The sequence below is a fragment of the Eurosta solidaginis genome, chromosome 4 (assembly GCF_040869045.1).
Source record: "Eurosta solidaginis isolate ZX-2024a chromosome 4, ASM4086904v1, whole genome shotgun sequence".
NCBI classification, from domain to species: domain Eukaryota; kingdom Metazoa; phylum Arthropoda; class Insecta; order Diptera; family Tephritidae; genus Eurosta; species Eurosta solidaginis.
In genome coordinates this window covers 6,401,900-6,420,411 of record NC_090322.1, presented here as the reverse complement: position 1 = coordinate 6,420,411, position 18,512 = coordinate 6,401,900, and the positions used below count along the sequence as shown (strand labels likewise).

Sequence of the window (18,512 nt, the reverse complement as noted above, 5' to 3'; positions counted from 1 at the left end):
TCCAATTTAGATATTTTTCCGGTTATGTTTTGACTTAAAATGTTTACTGGGTAAACTTAAATTTTTGCAACGGCATGCATTATTGGCTAAATATTGTTGAAAAACGCTGGATTACAGATTAAAACTAATTCACCGATAGCGTAATGGATAACTACCCACCAATAGAGGATAAATTGGGTACATTTTGGATTGAATTTGTGTGTTTGTTTCCCATATTTTCCAAAAGATTATTTTTACCCTTTTTTTAGGTAAATATTTGGGTATTTACCCATTTTTACCATATGTAACCAATTTACCGGGTATTTACCATTTGGGTATTTACCCCTTTCCCATCTCTACACCGACACAATAATACACAACACTTCAAATCACCCCCAACAGCACAAAAATGCAGCATTAAGTCACTTGGTACATATACTTGAAAGAACACCTCTTACACAAGAGGCATATAAGAGAGAACTTGAGGTCATATATATAATATCGCTGCAAACAACGGATATAAAAAAGCACTAGTAGATAAGCTCAGAAGGACAAATGGAGAACCAAAAAGAAATAATGAAAAGGAAAATAATAGCTGGACGACTATGAAATATACTGGAAAAGCAACATATAAATTGGCAAACTTCTTTAAAAAATACAACATTAACACAGCATTCAAAACATCGAACAATCTAGGGCGAAAACTAAGAAATAACACTAACTCAGAGGATCCGTTTAGCAGACACGGCGTATACAAGCTTACTTGCGGATGCCAGCATAGTTACATAGGACAAACAGGACGGCAAATAATAACGAGGTTCAGAGAACATATTATAGATTAAAACAAAAAAATACGGAATCCAAACATTATACTCGAGTCTAACTTCGCGAATCACATGGTCGAGAATGAATGTTCCCCAGAAAACATCAATAAAACAGTTAGGGTTCTTCACATACAAGCAAAAGGCCGACGTATCAACGTACTCCAAAACATGGAAATCTACACACAGAAAACATTCGACGGTAGAATAATAAAAGAACAGATAAACACAATTTCTGACGCAATATTAGAGCCTTTAAAACTTGTTTACCTGAAACAAAGTAATCACACAGGTACAATAGACAAACACACAACAACAAATAGACACAAAACAATTAACACACCAAAACAACAAACCCACAAAGAAGGTCAAACGACTAAAATCACGGGTTTTTACCTACCCAATCAGCCACACAAATGGATTAGTAAACAACCCTCGGTTCTGAATGAACACACAGCACATACATATAACTAAATATACCAGGCATGCTTAACCAACGAAACGATATCATTTCGTTACGATAATCAACGTTAATAAACGAAACGAAGTCATTTCGTTTCGTTTATTAACGTTAAGATCGTCAAATTAACGAAATGATTTCGTTTCGTTTTCTGCCATATCAAAACGAAATCAAATCGTTTATGTTGATTATTAATTTCAAACTATGCTGGCAAAGCTGATTGATGGCGGAGTCATTAAAGGTGAAAGCATTATCCAAACTGATTGCAACTTTTCTCATGAATTTTGACAGTACGAACATTTCTCAGAGTATTTTTGACATTACCACCAACGAATTACACAAACAAATTACATAGAGTTTGTGTGTGTATGTGCGCTCGTTGTTGCCACCTTACGGCTTCACCATGGCTATAGCATTGCCAGCACAATTCAAACATAAAGTATCACGTTTTCGTTAACATTTTTAACGTTAACGAAAGCTTTTCGTTTCGGTTAAAAACGAGATACAATTTATCTTGATAATTTCTTTATCGATAATATTTCGAAGTGTTTCAACGGAAACGGTGGAAATTTTTTGATAAACGATTAGCTTAACGTTAAGGTGCATCCCCGAAATATACACAAGCATCAAATTTGACAATACCTGCTCATGTACCTACGAACTATAAATACAGGACAAACGACAACAACAGATCAGAACGAAAATCGACACTGATGATGGTACAACGCCGAAACCAGTTTGTCTCAACACCAAATTTGACAAGGGATGACGGAAAATCGATCCAATATACATCATTTATCCACCCTGTCGGAAAATCAACAAAACAAGATAAGTCAACAATCTAGTTGTTCTGATGCTGTCTCTAACTGAATTTGCCTTGATTTTTATACTAATGAAACACGTGTTTTTCTTATTATTCAGCAAGTGCAAATATATTCTATTAACTTTTTCTAATATATGACAAAACGAAATCTTTTTAATCTTTTTTGCTATCTTTGTACAGTATACTGTATATACATACATATGTATATACAATAGGGCGGGTCAATTTGTGGGGAGCAAAAAAACGCCCATTGCTCTGTGAAAATCGTATTCTAGGGATCAAAATAAGAAACTTTGCCGAAGGAACCATACCTCTAAAACGAATTCTGATGTCCCTCCCCCAATTTGGGTCAAACTTTTGAGTAGGGGCAAATTTTGAAAAATCACACTTTGACCCATTTAGAGTGCTCCAATCGAGTCCAAATGTATGACCGACCCCCACTAACAAACATTTATAGTGAACCCCCAGGGGGATTCCAGGGGGTGTGCCACTGGCATCGGTGGGTCGGGCCTCCAAAGTTAGTGGGGATCGGTCATACAGTTGGACTCGATTGGAGCACTCTAAATGGGTCAAAGTGGGATTTTTCAAAATTTGCCCCTACCCAAAAGTTCGACCCAAATTGGGGGGGACGGGACATCAGAATTCGTTTTAGAGGTATGGTTCCTTCGGCAAAGTTTCTTTTTTTGATCCCTAGGATACGATTTTCACAGAGCAATGAGCGATTTTTAAATCGACCCGCCCTAATATACAAGTATACATGTTGGACTAATCAGACAAACACTTAAGTTTTTCGGTAACATGGACTTGATGGTGAAGAAACTGGATATGTTGGGGAATAAACTGGACTTGTTGGGGAATAAAATGGATTTGTTGGGGAATAAACTGGACTTGTTGGGGAATAAACTGGACTTGTTGGGGAATAAACTGGACTTTTTGGAAAATAACCTGGACTTGGGGAATAATTGGGCCCTTTATTAAGAGTTGACAAAATTTCTTTCTTTGTGTCAATCTTTTGATTGTCGGTCATTTTTTTCAAGGCTGGAACCAGCGATAGCAGAAACATTTTGTCCTCGTCTATTTCTTCGTAATTTGGCTCACCATCCGCAGTACTGATGTCGTCAAAAGTAGGCAATAAAAACGATAATTGATTAGCATAACGATATTTGCCACGTTTTTTGCATGATTGGCCAAGTCCATCAAACTTTTGTATTATCAACTCTCTCTTGAAAGTTTTGCGAATATTTCTCCATTTTTGTTCGAGCTCTTTTGCTAAAAAAATAATACAATCGATTAAATGATGATAAAAGAGGCCTTGCAAGTACAAAAAAACTCTATTAATAATCTCAGTTATTCGTGCAAATTGGCACGACCTTCGGACTTTATGCCGAATAATCATCTGCTGAGGGATGCATTTTTGGCCGTAATATGTTTCATGTTTAAACACGTTTATTGGCTGTAAGCATATTTGTACAAAATTTTTGCAGTGTTTAGTTTTATGTCGGTTTTGGAATCGTGCTTTAATCTAAATCCTCTACAAATATGTTTTGACAAGCTTTTCCCGGAGTAATGAATTCGAGGAGCCTGCCGATAAGATATGCGACAATGACAGACGTACGTCAAAAGTAGAAAATTGGCAAAGTCTAACGGATTCAACACGGATACGTTGTGTGGCAGTTTCTCTCTTGCCCGCCACGTTTGTGACGTATTGCATCCGTTACTTAAGTCCATATTTTCGCTTACCTTTTACTTTTTTGGCGTTGGCAGTCAAACAATTCCACGAAGGCACGACAGCTTGACCGACTTCCAACCACAGTGTGTCTAAAGTTTCTCCATCATACTGCTCTTTCAAATTATGGTTATACAAGGCTGGTTTGCTCTCTACAACTTTAATAAAATTTACTATCCAATCTTCTGCAAATAAATACAACGTTTTTAAGAAATAATATGTACATACATCCTTAGAATCATGTACATGTTTTCAAAATCTAGCTTCGTATTTAGAAAAACTCACCGGATTTCGACATTGCTCCTGTTTTGTGCGGAAAAATTTTCAAATGTCTCTAAGTGCGCTGTCTGAAACACAAATTGAATTTCAACGATAAATAGCGTCTTTGAATGCTTACTTAGATGGTTGGCATGGTTGCATAGTTACCCTATAGGGAAAATGATCGATCTTCGGCGAATTCAGAACCAGTAGTGGAATTCACTAACTTATAACGATGCGATTTGTCGACATTTTAATTAACGATTTTGTCGCTTGCCTTATCGATTGTACTATTTACTAACTTAGTTTTAACGACTCGAAATAAATGACACTTAAATCTCGTTTTAATAGTAGAAAGGTGGCAGCACAGCTTAACGAAACCTAAAAAAAGCACGAAAAGCACAAAAGGAATGCTAAAAATAAATAAATTCCGTATGCTAACTGCTTTTAAAAGTCATTATTGTGCAAGTTTTTCCCTATTTTAACAAAAGGTAAATAAATGCGGTATTAATTTCTTTTTTTATACTCAGTTGAGCAGAGCTCACCGAGTATAATAACTTTGATTGGATAACGGTTGGTTGTACAGGTATAAAGGAATCGAGATAGATATAGACTTCCATATATCAAAATCATCAGGATCGAAAACAATTTGATTGAGCCATGTCCGTCCGTAAATTTTGAGGTATCTTGATGAAATTTGGTATGAACGAAATCGGACTATAACCACGCCCACTTTTTCGATATCGAAAATTTCGAAAAACACAAAAAGTGCGATAATTCATTACCAAAGACGGATAAAGCGATGAAACTTGGTAGGTGAGTTGAACCTATGACGCCGAATAGAAAATTAGTAAAATTTTGGACAATGGGCGTGGCATCGCCCACTTTTAAAAGAAGGTAATTTAAAAGTTTTGCAAGCTGTAATTTGGCAGTCGTTGAAGATATCATGATGAAATTTGGCAGAAACGTTACTCCTATTAATATATGTATGCTTAATAAAAATTAGTAAAATCGGAGAAGGACTACGCCCACTTTAAAAAAATTTTTTTTTTAAGTCAAATTTTAACAAAAAATGTGATATCTTTACAGTATATAAGTAAATTATGTCAACATTCAACTCCAGTAATGATATGGTGCAACAAAATACAAAAATAGAAGAAAATTTCAAATGGGCGTTGTGGTATTTAATATATAAATCACTATTTAATAATAAGCACTATTTATTTTTATAAAATATTTTTATTTAACCGCTCCTAAAAGTATGTTACAAAACGTTTTTAAATATTTCAACCGAATGAATATTTTTGAAAGACAATATTTTACAATTGAAAAATAAAAATTAACAAGAACAAAAAAATTCAATTTATTTAAAGTAGGTACATTTAAAGTTGAATATAAATATAACCCTACAATACTCCCCCTTCCGGAGATTTAATGTTAAATAAATTAAAAGTAACTTTCTTTTTTGTTTTTGTGTTAGGTATCTGTATTTTATCAATCATTGCTGGTTTTAAACGATCAATAGGAATAGATTTAATTTCATTGTTTATTTCAATTTTAAAGTTTTTAATATCTTTTTCAATAACTCTATAAGGACCTTCATACGGATGTTGCAAGGAATGTTTGTTTATTACACGTACAAAAACAAAATGACAATCTTTTAAATCTTTTGGAACAAAAATACCACTAGAATTTTGATGATGTTCCAAATTTGATTTAAAATTTTTAAAATGTTCACGCAAACTACTTAAAACATCCGTTGAAGTTATATTCTCTGTAGTTGAAACAAATAATTCACCAGGTAATCTTAAATTTTGTCCATAAACCATTTCAGCCGGTGTTGCTGAAATATCTTCTTTAAAAATCGATCGCAAACCCATAAGTACTATTGGTAACTCTTCATACCAATCTCTGGATCCATTCCTAGCCATTATTGAAGATTTAAGCTGTCTATGAAAACGTTCTATCATTCCATTAGCTTGGGGATGATAAGGAGAATTTGTTATTTGATGACTTCCAAGAAGTTTCGTTAATTCTGAAAACAAGTTTGAAGTACATTGAGATCCCTGATCTGTTGTTATTTCTAATGGAACTTCAAAACGTGAAATATATTCTTTAAAAAATTTATTTACAACCGTAATTGCAGAAATATCTCTTAGTGCGAATGCCTCTGGCCAACGTGTAAATCTATCAATTATAGTTAATATGTAACGATATCCTTTTGAAACAGGTAAGGGTCCAACAATATCTAAGTGAATGTGTTCAAATCTAGATTTTGGAATTGGAATTTTCATAAGTGGAGATTTTGTATGACGATGTACTTTAGATTTTTGACAACTTATACATTCTTTAGACCAAGTATTAATATCTTTATTCATTTTAGGCCAAAAATATTTCTTAACTATCAAACGACGTGTAGCTCTACTACCAGGATGTGAAATCCCATGTAACATATCAAATATTATTTTTCTTAAATTGTTTGGAATGAAAGGCCTAGGATTTTCTCCTGACACTTCGCACCATATATTAAAGTTAAGAACAGGAATTTTTATTAGTTTCAAATTTAAAAATGTTGGTAAGTTTGCTTAATTCACTGTCTTGTTGTTGTTCACTTTGTAAAATTTTTAAATTAATGTCCGAATTATTAATCGCTTCTACTTCAAACGCACGAGATAATGTATCAGCTACAACATTTTCTTGTCCTTTAATATACCTAATGTCATTCGTAAACTGAGCAATGAATTCCATATGTCTAGTCTGTCTTGAACTGCGTTCTGTTTTTGAATTTAAAGCAAATACAAGAGGCTTGTGATCTGTGAAAACTGTAAATTCACGTCCTTCTAGAAGGTAACGAAAATGTTTAATGTTCAAATAAATAGCTAATAGTTCCCTATCAAATGCACTATATTTAATTTCGGATGGAGACAATTTCTTTGAAAAGAATGCAAGTGGTTCTGACTTATTATGAAACGTTTGATGTATGACACCACCTATTGCCGTATTGGATGCATCTACATTTAAAGAAAGTTTTGCATCTTTGTTAAAATGATTTAACAATATCGCAGATGCAAACTTTTCTTTAATGCATTCGAAAGCTTTATTAGATGTATCGTCCCAAATTAAAATCTTGTCTCGCTTCTTATTTGTTCTATTAATTAAATCATAGATAACTGTCGTAAACTCTGCTAATTTTGGTATATATCGATGGTAATAATTAACCATACCAATAATTTTTTGTGCCTGCTTAATAGATTTTGGACGATCAAAATTTCGAATGGCTTAAACTTTTTCTTCTGAGGGTCTAATTCCCGTTTCAGAAATATTATGTCCTAAAAAGTCAACATTTGTTACGCCAAAAGTACATTTACTTGGTTTTATATTTAAACCGTACTCCGTTAGGCGCTGAAATAGTACGCGAAGATCTTTGAAATGTTGTTCCTCATTTTCGCTTGCCACTAAGAGATCATCAATATATGTAAAAACAAAGTCTAAATCATTAACTACTTCATTAATAAATCGTTGAAAAGTTTGCGCGGAGTTCCTAAGCCCGAAAGGCATTCGTACAAATTCAAACATGACAAAAGGCGTAGTGATTGCAGTTTTATATATATCCTCTTCTGCCATTGGAATTTGGTGATAAGCTCTTACCAAATCTAATTTTGAAAAAATTTTCTTATTTCTTAGATTCATGTTGAAGTCATGAACATGGGGCAAAGGATAACGATCAGGAACTGTTACGACATTTAGTCTTCTAAAATCTCCACAAGGACGCTAGTCATTTAACTCCTTCTTGGGTACAAGATGTAAAGGAGATGCTACTGCTGAATTAGAAGGTCTACATATCCCTGTCTTTACTAAAAAATCGAATTCAGTTTTAGCTATTTTGAATTTAATGGGGTCTAAACATCTTGGTTTAGAAAATGGCAAATTTCCTTCAGTGACTAATCTGTGAACTGTTGTATGTCTAACTGGTTGTGAATAATCTGGTTCAGAAAATAAAGAAGGAAATTCTTTTAGTAATTTTGTAAATTTGTTATCAACAGCGAAAACTTTTGGTAGCGAAACATTACAAACACATGAAATTGTGTTAACTGAAAGACTTGTTATCGGATCTACTAAGCATTTGCGTTTAACATCAACTAAGAGACCATATTTACACAAAAAATCAGCACCGATAATTGGTTTAGCTATATCCGCTATTAAAAAAGTGAACGGAAATTCGCGACGCAGTCCTAAATTAATATTTAAAAGTTTTTTACCGTATGTCGAAATCGGTGAACCCCTAGCTGCAGTTAAAATAATATCTGATGACTTTTTCGAACTTGAAGATTTTGAAACCGGAAGCACTGAAATTTCTGCTCCACTATCTATTAAAAAATTAAGTTTGTTTTATCAAAAATAAATAAGCGACGTGTAAAGGTGTCTAAATGTCCATTGTTTGTCGCCGTACCAACGGATAACTTTAGTTTGACGAACTATTATTTTTAAAAGCGCATGGTTGTTCGCACTTCAAAGCCTGATTACCAAACTTATAATGATATTATCGGCTAATTTAACTAATTCACTTATTTCACTCAAATTCGAACTAGTAAGAATAATACTTAAATTTTTGGGCAACTTCCTTATCCAAAGCTTTTTAAGAATTTCTTTGCTAAAATTGTTTCCAGAGAGTAGCACTAGAGACCGATAAAACTCAGAAGGTTTACGATCTCCCATTTCTGAATCGGATAACACTCGATATAATTTGGCATTCTCACTTAATGAGTGCCGTTCAATTAAAATTTTCTTTAATGCAGAAAATTTGTCATTTTCAGGAGGATTTTGAATAAAATCAAGAATTGTCATAATTACATCCTGTGGAAGTGCAGTTATGACATATTCATATTTTGTCCCCTCCTGAGTAATGTTCTTTCGACTAAATTGCATTTCAGCATGGATGAACCATGCTTCAGGGCAATTAGTCCAAAATTGGGGAAGTTTTACCGATGTAGCAAACATTTCATTATTTTGATTCACATATGGATTTGGTAAATCATTTTGATAATTTTCATTATCCAAATCAATAAGTGAATCGTTTACTTGATTTCGTGGTGTAGATGTACGTATATTATTTGATGGTGAATGAAACATTGTTAATAGAAATAACCACAAAAATTATATTATAGGAAGAAATAAAAATGTCCGGAAAGGAGCGTTTACAAAACCCAAATTATTAATCTATTTTGATACATATACAGATACATATAAATAATATTAATACTAGATACAGCTCACCAAATATTTGTCGCAATGGTTTTAAAATTGATTGATGAATTTAGACAATGTATTGTGCAATGGCTTTAAAATTGATTGATGAAATTGGACAATGTATTGTGCAATGGCTTTAAAATTGATTGATGAAATTAGACAATGTATTGTGCAATGGCTTTAATTGTTTTGTATTTGTAGCTTTTGTTGTTGTTGCTCTTGCAATGTTTGATTGAAAGGCTGATGTTAATGATGCAGCGGTAACGCCTGAAATAATGACAATCCAAAAATACGACGAAGACGACGTCGTGCAGTTGAAAATAAACTAATTTTATAGAAGTGAATCTAGTTTTTGGACCACCACGTCTACGTCAAATACGCGTTAGAGAGGGCTCTTGTGATGTTCACGATATATTTGGTATATATTTTCAACTTGTTTTTCAGATAATTCTTCGAGTAGTGAGGACACTTCACACTTTAATAATTTGTTTAAGAATTTGATGATAAAAACGTAATAAGTTGGATATAGTAAACAGAACTATGGTATCGTTTTCGGAAGTCAATATGGTTTCCACTCGCATAATATATAACTAGGAAGAGAATAAATCGATTTTTGTTGAACATCAACTGGTGGCGTTATTATTTCATACAGCATACAAGAATTAAAATTTGATTCGTTGTTTTTGAAGGACGGTTTTAATGTTTGGCTGGCTAGATCGCCAATGTGGTATTTAATATATAAATCACCATTTAATAATAAGCACTATTTATTTTTATAAAATATTTTTATTTAACCGCTCCTAAAAGTATGTTACAAAACGTTTTTAAATATTTCAACCGAATGAATATTTTTGAAAGACAATATTTTACAAATTGAAAAATAAAAATTAACAAGAACAAAAAAATTCAATTTATTTAAAGTAGGTACATTTAAAGTTGAATATAAATATAACCCTACAGGCGTCTAGAATACTTTTAATGCCATAAGTCGAACAAAAAGTTTACCAATCCTTGTGAAATTTGGTAGGGGCTTTGATTCTAGGACGATAACTTTTTTCTGTGAAAATGGGCGGAATCGGTTGAATCCACGCCCATTTTTTATACACAGTCGACCGTCTGTCCTTCCGCTCGGCCGTTAATACGATAACTTGAGCAAAAATCGATATATCTTTACTAAACTCCGTTCACGTACTTATCTGAACTCACTTTGTATTGGTGTAAAAATGGCCGAAATCCGACTATGACCACGCCCACTTTTCCGATTTCGAAAATTACGAAAAATTAAAAAATGCCATAATTCTATACCAAATACGAAAAAAGGGATGAAACATGGTAATTGGATTGGCTTATTGACGCAAAATATAACTTTAGAAAAAAACTTTGTAAAATGGGTGTGACACCTACCATATTAAGTAGAAGAAAATGAAAAAGTTCTGCAGGGCGAAATCGAAAGCCCTTGGAATCATGGCAGGAATACTGTTCGTCGTATTACATATATAAATAAATTAGCGGTACCCGACAGATGATGTTCTGGGTCACCCTGGTACACATTTTGGTCGATATCTCGAAAACGCCTTCACATATACAACTACCACCACCCCCTTTTAAAACCCTCATCAATACATTTAATTTGGTACCCATATCGTACAAACGCATTATAGAGTCACCCCTGGTCCACCTTTATGGCGATATCTCGAAAAGCCGTCCATCCATAGAACTAATGCCCACTCCCTTTTAAAATACTCATTAACACCTTTCGTTTGATACCAATATTGTACAAACGCATTCTAGAGTCACCCCTGGTCCACCTTTATGGCGATATCTCGAAAAGGCGTCCACCTATAGAACTAAGGCCCACGCGCTTTTAAAATACTCATTAACACCTTTCATTTGATACCCATATCGTACAAACAAATTCTAGAGTCACCCCTGGTCCACCTTTATGGCGATATCCCTAAATGGCGTCCACCTATAGAACTATGGCCCACTACCTCTTAAAATACTCTTTAATACCTTCCATTTGATACACATATCATACAAACACATTCCAGGGTTACCCTAGGTTTATTTTCCTACATGGTGATTTTCCCTTATTTTGTCTCCATAGCTCTCAGCTGAGTATGTAATGTTCGGTTACACCCGAACTTAGCCTTCCTTACTTGTTTTTTTCTCTGTTGATTTCGCAGTTATTCTTGTACCCCTTAATTGACCATATATCATGAGCCAAGTCTGTGGTTAGTCGGTACAGCTTTCGAAACTCCGTTGCATTCAAGTCGAATGGGTTATCTACATACTTCTCTAAGAAGGTGTCTGTCCACTGGTGATGGACTTAGCAATTCTTCATCTTCTGATAAAACGTGCGCCAAGTACTCAAATGCCATATGATTTATAAATAAAGCAGCTTTTCGTGTTTGAAAGTATTTAGTTAAAGTTCCTATTTTCTTTTTTAATTAATATTGTCAGAAATATCAATTTCGTGATTTTTAACGCAGCCAATTTACTTGCCGTTTATTTAACAGCTGATCGTCGATAAACGAATATCGATACAAAATATTTACTGAATAACGAAATCGTTATAGTTATCGATTCGCAAATAAAGCGATGGCAAATGTTCTTAAAAAAGTTAGTGAATTCCACTACAGGTGTTGTTATCCCAATAGCTGATTACTTCACCCCTTACCACAGGCATACCTGCCCCCTACCTGAGGTTTCTCTCCATTACGTATTATACATATTTATGTGATTGCCCATACTGCTCACACATATAGGGCATTCGTTTTTTTTTTTAGCTTTACATTAACCTTTTTTAAATTTATTTCTTGTTTTTGTTGCGCCATGTTGCAATTTAGTAAAAATCATTTCTACATAACATTATTCAGCGGATTTGGCAAAATTTAAGACAATCGTGCATTTTTATGAGTCATCAGAAACAAATTTGCTGCCAGTCGCTAGCTGACCCCACAGCGCTCACTGCCCGCGTACAATTCGCAAAAAAGTTCGAACAGCGAACGTGCTTCCCACAAGATCTCGGCGATAGCCATAACGTAAAGTTTACAATGGCCATAACCACCACAGCAGCAACAACAGCAAATGCATTTATACATAAAACTCGTCAAAAACAGCCAACATTGCCAATATTGCTTTTCATCGTTATTTTCCACTTTAATTACAATTTGTTGTTGTTTCCATGTTGTGTGCTTTTTTTTTCAAAATTCTGTTCTAGTTTTTCTGTTTGTGATTTTGATATGTAGAGCACATCCAACTGACATATTAAAGCACAAGGCGCTGTATCAAGGCGGTGGCAAAGCGAATTCAACAAATTCGCCGTGCAGAAGAATGTCAAGTCAAAAGAAAATTTTCATTGATTTCGATTAACTGACATATTGTTGTACAAGGCTTTGCATGGAAAATTATCAAGAAAAAGAAATCAGCTGTTGGGATAACACCACCTCTACTGAATTCGCCTTGCGCTGTATGGAAAATAATCAAGAAGAAGCAATCAGCTGTTGGGATTACAACACCTGGTACTGAATTCGCTTTGAGTACATGTGTTGATAAATGTACATATCGCTCATTTACTTCAATAGTGTCATAACTCGAAAAACATGACTTTTGAGTTAATAACATATAAACGTACCCAATATCATGATCTATGTTGTATACAAAAATCGTTGTGATCAGTTAAAAATTTAGCACGTGTTATAAAAATGAAAATATGCCCTTATATGCGCAACATATGGCAGTTAAAATCTTTGAATGGCTCTCCTCGAAAATTGTGTTTTTGAGTTATGACGCTATTGAAGTAAATGAGCGATATGTACATAAACCTGAGCACTTCTGTATTGGAAATGGCGTTAAGACGTTGAAGTCCCTCAACCAGTCTTACTATTTCCGTCATATAGCAGTCTGAATATGAAAGTCTCCTTTTATATCATTGAAAACAAAAGGCCCTAGATAAAAATAAGAAAAATCAGTTAAGCAAGTTTAGACTTATTTCGTCCTGTTTCAAAAACTTATAGTCTTTTATGAGAAATCGATCAATGTCCTCAGCCGATTTGCACGGTGGTACGTTCAAGTTTGTTTGGAAGAAAGTGGTAAAAGTTTCAATTCGTCATACTCCAAATTTCTTTATTTCAGAGTGATCCGTATACAACTTTGGAAGTTGGCAGTGTTAGACCTAATATGAACAGAAAGCTAAATTCGCATTCCTCCATCCGTTCGCTATTTTATATTTGCTAAATATAAATAAGTAAGAGCGGAAAAGGGAAAGAGGATGAAGACGGGAATATTAATACAAGGGAAAGTAGGAAGGGTATGAAAATAAAGGCTTAAGAAGAAAACTGATAGGGAGATGGATGTGATAAGGGAATAGAGACGCAAATCTATCTAATCAACGAAGGCCAGCAATAGAAGATGTGAAACTTGTGACAGGCCATTCTTCACATGACTTACCTAAAGATTATCACAAATACAAGGTGTTTTGGTTAAAATTTCACAAAAAAGTTACAAAATACTTTAATAGTGATTATCATCGTTGTGTACAAAACAAGTGGGATTACTTATGTGTCCACTGCTCGACAGGATGTTCAATATGGCAAAGCCTACGGTCGTTTATCTTCAGTGCGTGATAGAAAGAGACGAAGGATGAGATCGCGATTGTCAGTGCAGATGAGATTGTCGTAGTAGCAGTGGCCTAAAAACTCGATCTGCTCCAAGCATTTTGTAACAACACCGTAGGAAAATAAAGGAGTGACTAACGAACATGGCGCTGCAAATGGCTAGCAATAAGACAGAACTGGTTTTAGTAAGCTCAAAGCGCACTGTGGATGAGTAAGTCCTAACCATTGGATATTATCAAATAAATTCAAAGTCTTTCTTGAAACACTTAGGAGTAAACATTGACTTAAAACTAACTTTGAACCAATTGTCAACCTCATCCATCCTGTTTCTTCATCTGACGAGTCTCTGGCGATCCCAACATCCTCATGGAACTTTGGGGTCGGATACGGAATGGCCTAGAAGGTTCAATGTGGGCATATTAAATCGTTTCCGATATGGTCGGGCTGGTACCCTCTTGCTGTGTGATACCGGAACGTATCAGATCTATATCCATCCGGCAAAGGAGCAACAACATCGATAGCACTCCCCAAAACCTTCGGGCAGTGTCTTTATCCCTACAAAACAACGACATGATTTTCTAGTAAAGAACAATCTAGTTCTGATGCCGTATCTAACTGAATTTGTCTTGATTTTTGATATTAATGAAACTCATGTTTTTTTTTTCTTATTCAGCAAGTGCAAATATATTCTATTAACTTTTTTGATATACATATGACAAAACGAAATCTTCTTTGCTATCATTCCCATACATGATTCAATTACTAGAGGTTTGTTCTCCAATGATGACAGATCTTTGACACTCCCAAATTGAAAAATCTGGACGGGTTGCTTTTACGAAGTAAGGAAAACGGGGAATAATTCAATCCCCTTCAGTGAAAATTGTAGTAGAAAAGTATTCTTGGTAGTATATTAGTAGTGATAATAAATTTATAAATGCCAAAAGTTTTTGGGGAAATAACTCATTTTATACTAAATATTTCGTGAATTGATAAAGTTATGTTGGTTTGATCATTGTTTCAGAAAATGTTTGAAGAATGCCGTACGTTAGAATTTTATTCAAAAATGCACTATCTCAAAATTTGTTTCAAAAACTCTCGATATGAGTATAAGTTCAATGCATTTTGCCATAAGAGGGAGTTAATGAAAAACATTCTGAGATGAAGCGTTTTTCAATCTAACTCTAATATAGGGCGGTTTTGTGACAAATCCTGAATTGGGAAATTTTTGAAAAATATTTTGAGATAGCACGATTTTGAATAGGCAGCCGACATGGGGTGATATGCTACTCAGGAGCCGCAATGAACTGACAAAAACAAATATAAATGAAAATGGCTTATTGTCTTAGAACTTTATATTCCTACCTTGACTTTGACAGAAGAGTTAAGCTTTTGTGAGATCCTGCTACACAGGGAGTATTTACCTTTTTATTCTGAAATTTCGGAAAGCTCTTCCGTTAAGTATTCATGAAAGCGTTCCGGACAAACCGTTAATTTAGAATATTCGGAATACGTTCATTTGATACTACCTCACGAGATCCGAATATATCAAATAAGTATATACAAATATTCCAAACCGATTCTCCAAATTCTTAAATGGAGACGAATGTTCCGAACATACGGAATTAATAGAACAGAAGGTCGACTTTTAATACGCGCCCAAAAATATCGAGAGAAGTGTCAAAAGACGCGTATTGACATCGATAACAATAATTCGAAGACGGAAATAAAAATTTCAACTCGTTCAAAAGATATTGACGAAAAACCGAAATATGACCCCGGGTTTCGTTGGCGGCCTTCAGCCGAGCTTATAAAAAATTACCCTGGCCGGTCCACCAATGAGTTTAGATCAAAATTAAATGCGTGCAAAATCCCTTTGTACACAAAATCTTTTTCTGTGGACAAATACATTACAACAATCGCATGAAAATTGCCAACTTCAACTGAAAATATCCGCGGACAGTGATAACATTTTTCTTTTCCGCCTTAGGATTATTGTTGCCGAGGTCACCTCCCTCGATATTTTTGGACGCGTATTAGCAGTATACTCCTGTTCTAGACTTTTACCTGAATAAGTTAACATGCCAAATAAATACATTTCGTTATGGCATCTCCATTACTTACTAATGACTTTTTTGCGTGAATCGATTTACTAGTCGAAGTTTTGACGTTGAACGATGAATTTTGATTTGGTTTAGGTTTCGTATATTGATAGGTTTACGAAAGTGCACGATATTTTGGTGTCCTCACTTTTCACAAAATTACCCCTATGTTCAATGTTCAGTCTTACTAATGGCTCGAGGCATAGTTAATAAATTCACTATAAAATTAAAAAAAGGGCTAAGGAATTATGCAGTTCAGTACTTATCCGGTATTTGTAAACTGATTGCTTCCTATTTCTACTACTAATATTTTTCAAAAAATCGCAAAGAAACAACACAGTTAACGGATGTCAATTCGATTTGGGAGCAAAATGGCCGGAATTGCCAAAAAATTTGTCTGTCGAGCAAACCTCTTGTAATTGAATCATGATTCCCATATACATATGTACATTGTACATACATATTTACATACATTCTAATCAGTCAAACCCTTAAGTAGATAGAGTTGATAAAATATCTTTCTTTACGCCAATCTTTTCATTGCCGGCAATTTTTTTCAAGGTTGGAACCAGCGATAGCAGAAACATTTTGTCCTCGTCTATTTCCTCGTAGTTTTCTTCGACATAAGCATATCGTAAAAAATATGGAATTGTTGGGGAATAATTAGGCCATTTTTTTAGAGTTGACAAAATGTCTATCTTTGCGTCAATCTTTTCTTTGTCGGTAATTTTTTTCAAGGTTGGAACCAGCGATAACAGAAACATTTTGTCCTCGTCTATTTCTTCGTCATTTGGACCATCATCTGCAATACTGATGTCGTCAAAAGTAGGCAACAAAAACGATAATTGATTAGCATAACGATATTTGCGACGTTTTTTGTGTGATTGACCAAACTTTTGTAGTATCAACTCTCTTCTGAAAGTTTTGCGAATGTTTCTCCATTTTTGTTCGAGTTCTTTTGCTAAAAAAAAAATAATACCATTGATAAAATGATAAAAGAGACCTTGCAAGTACAAAAAAAAATCAATAGTCTCAGTTATTCGTGCAAATTGACGCGACCTTCGACTTTATGCCGAATAATCATCTGCCGAGAGGGATGCATTTTTGGCCGTAAAATGTTTCATGTCTAAACACGTTTATTGGCTGTAAGCATATTATTTGTACAAAATTTTAGCTGTACCCAGTTTTATTCCGGTATTGAAATCGTGATTTGCTCTATAATTTTCGACGAACATCTGTTTTACAAGCTTTGAATTCGAGGAGCATGCCGATAAGATATGCGATAAGGACAGACGTACGTCAAAAGTAGAAAATGGGCAAAGTCTAATGTTCGACACTGATACGTTGTGTGACAGTTTTCCTCTTGCCCGCCACGTTTGTGACGTATTGCATCCGTTACTTATGTCCATATTTTCGCTTACCTTTTGCTTTTTTAGCGTTGGCAGTCAAACAATTCCACGAAGGCACGACAGCTTGACCTACTTCTAACCAAAGTGTGTCTAAAGTTTTTCCATCATACTGCTCTTTCAAATTATGGTTATACAAGGCTGGTTTGCTCTCTACAACTTTAATAAAATTTACTGTCCAATCTTCTGCAAATACGCACAATGTTTTTAAGAATTAATATGTACATCCTTACAATCATATACATATTTTCAAAAACTAACTTCATATTTAGAAAAACTCACCGAGTTTCGACATTGTTTCTGTTTTGTGCGGAAATTTTTTCTTTTGTTATGAGAAGTTGCAAAATTAAAAATTGTTTCCAAATGCGCTGTCTGAAACACAAATTGAATTTCAACCATAGCGGAATGATACAAGGTGGCAGCATGGTGACATACCTACAAACATAAATAAAAATTCGATGTACTTTGTTTTTGTAAATTCGATGGACAAATGTCAAAATCGTACGGCACCGGAAGTTGATGTTTCAAATCAAATAAAAAAAGTTTATAATCAGCTGTTCCATGCTGCCACCTTGTATCGTTGCGCCATGATTTCAACGATAAATCGTGTATTTGAATGTTTACTTAGATGGTTGGCATGGTAGCTAGTTACCCTATAGGGAAAATCATGGATCTACGGCTAATGCCAAGTCAAGGCGAATTCAGTATCAGGGGATGGATTCCCTTACTATGAATTAAAAATGAAAAATGTACAGTTATTGAAAACTCATTTGCAGACAAAATTTACACGTTAAATTTTCATGCGATTTTGTATTGTGCACATTTGCTGAATCAGCGCTGAATGTAAAAATCATATTTCGGTGAGAAAATGTTTATCAAACGACATGAAAAGAAAAAAGTTATTCTGCAACAGTGCGTATGAGTTTTGAATGTCACAGTGTACACTGGCTGTCAAGTAAATTCACGAAGTTTTTATCTGTGAGTTTTCTTGTTCACAGTTTTGCTTTACAGAGTCAGAATTTCAAAGTTTACACAATTGCTGGTGTACACTTTAAAACTCACAGTTAGTGAATA

The 18,512-nt window shown here is 34.4% G+C and overlaps 2 protein-coding genes and 1 long non-coding RNA gene across 3 annotated transcripts in view; 1 reads left to right on the top strand and 2 right to left on the bottom strand.

The window, feature by feature from the left end:
• LOC137248896 (uncharacterized) overlaps positions 1-18,512 on the top strand; it is a 339,657-nt gene that overhangs the window by 105,516 nt on the left and 215,629 nt on the right. The gene's annotated exons all lie outside the window — the stretch shown is intronic.
• On the bottom strand, positions 2,595-4,409 carry LOC137247581 (uncharacterized). Its single transcript, XM_067778565.1, has 4 exons — positions 4,236-4,409; positions 4,095-4,156; positions 3,824-3,994; positions 2,595-3,352 (listed from the first exon to the last, which is right to left on the bottom strand). The coding sequence occupies exons 2-4, from the start codon at positions 4,105-4,107 to the stop codon at positions 2,865-2,867; spliced, it is 672 nt and encodes a 223-aa protein (XP_067634666.1). The 5' UTR covers positions 4,108-4,156; positions 4,236-4,409; the 3' UTR covers positions 2,595-2,864.
• On the bottom strand, positions 16,388-17,864 carry LOC137247580 (uncharacterized). Its single transcript, XM_067778564.1, has 3 exons — positions 17,721-17,864; positions 17,454-17,624; positions 16,388-16,993 (listed from the first exon to the last, which is right to left on the bottom strand). The coding sequence occupies exons 1-3, from the start codon at positions 17,731-17,733 to the stop codon at positions 16,524-16,526; spliced, it is 654 nt and encodes a 217-aa protein (XP_067634665.1). The 5' UTR covers positions 17,734-17,864; the 3' UTR covers positions 16,388-16,523.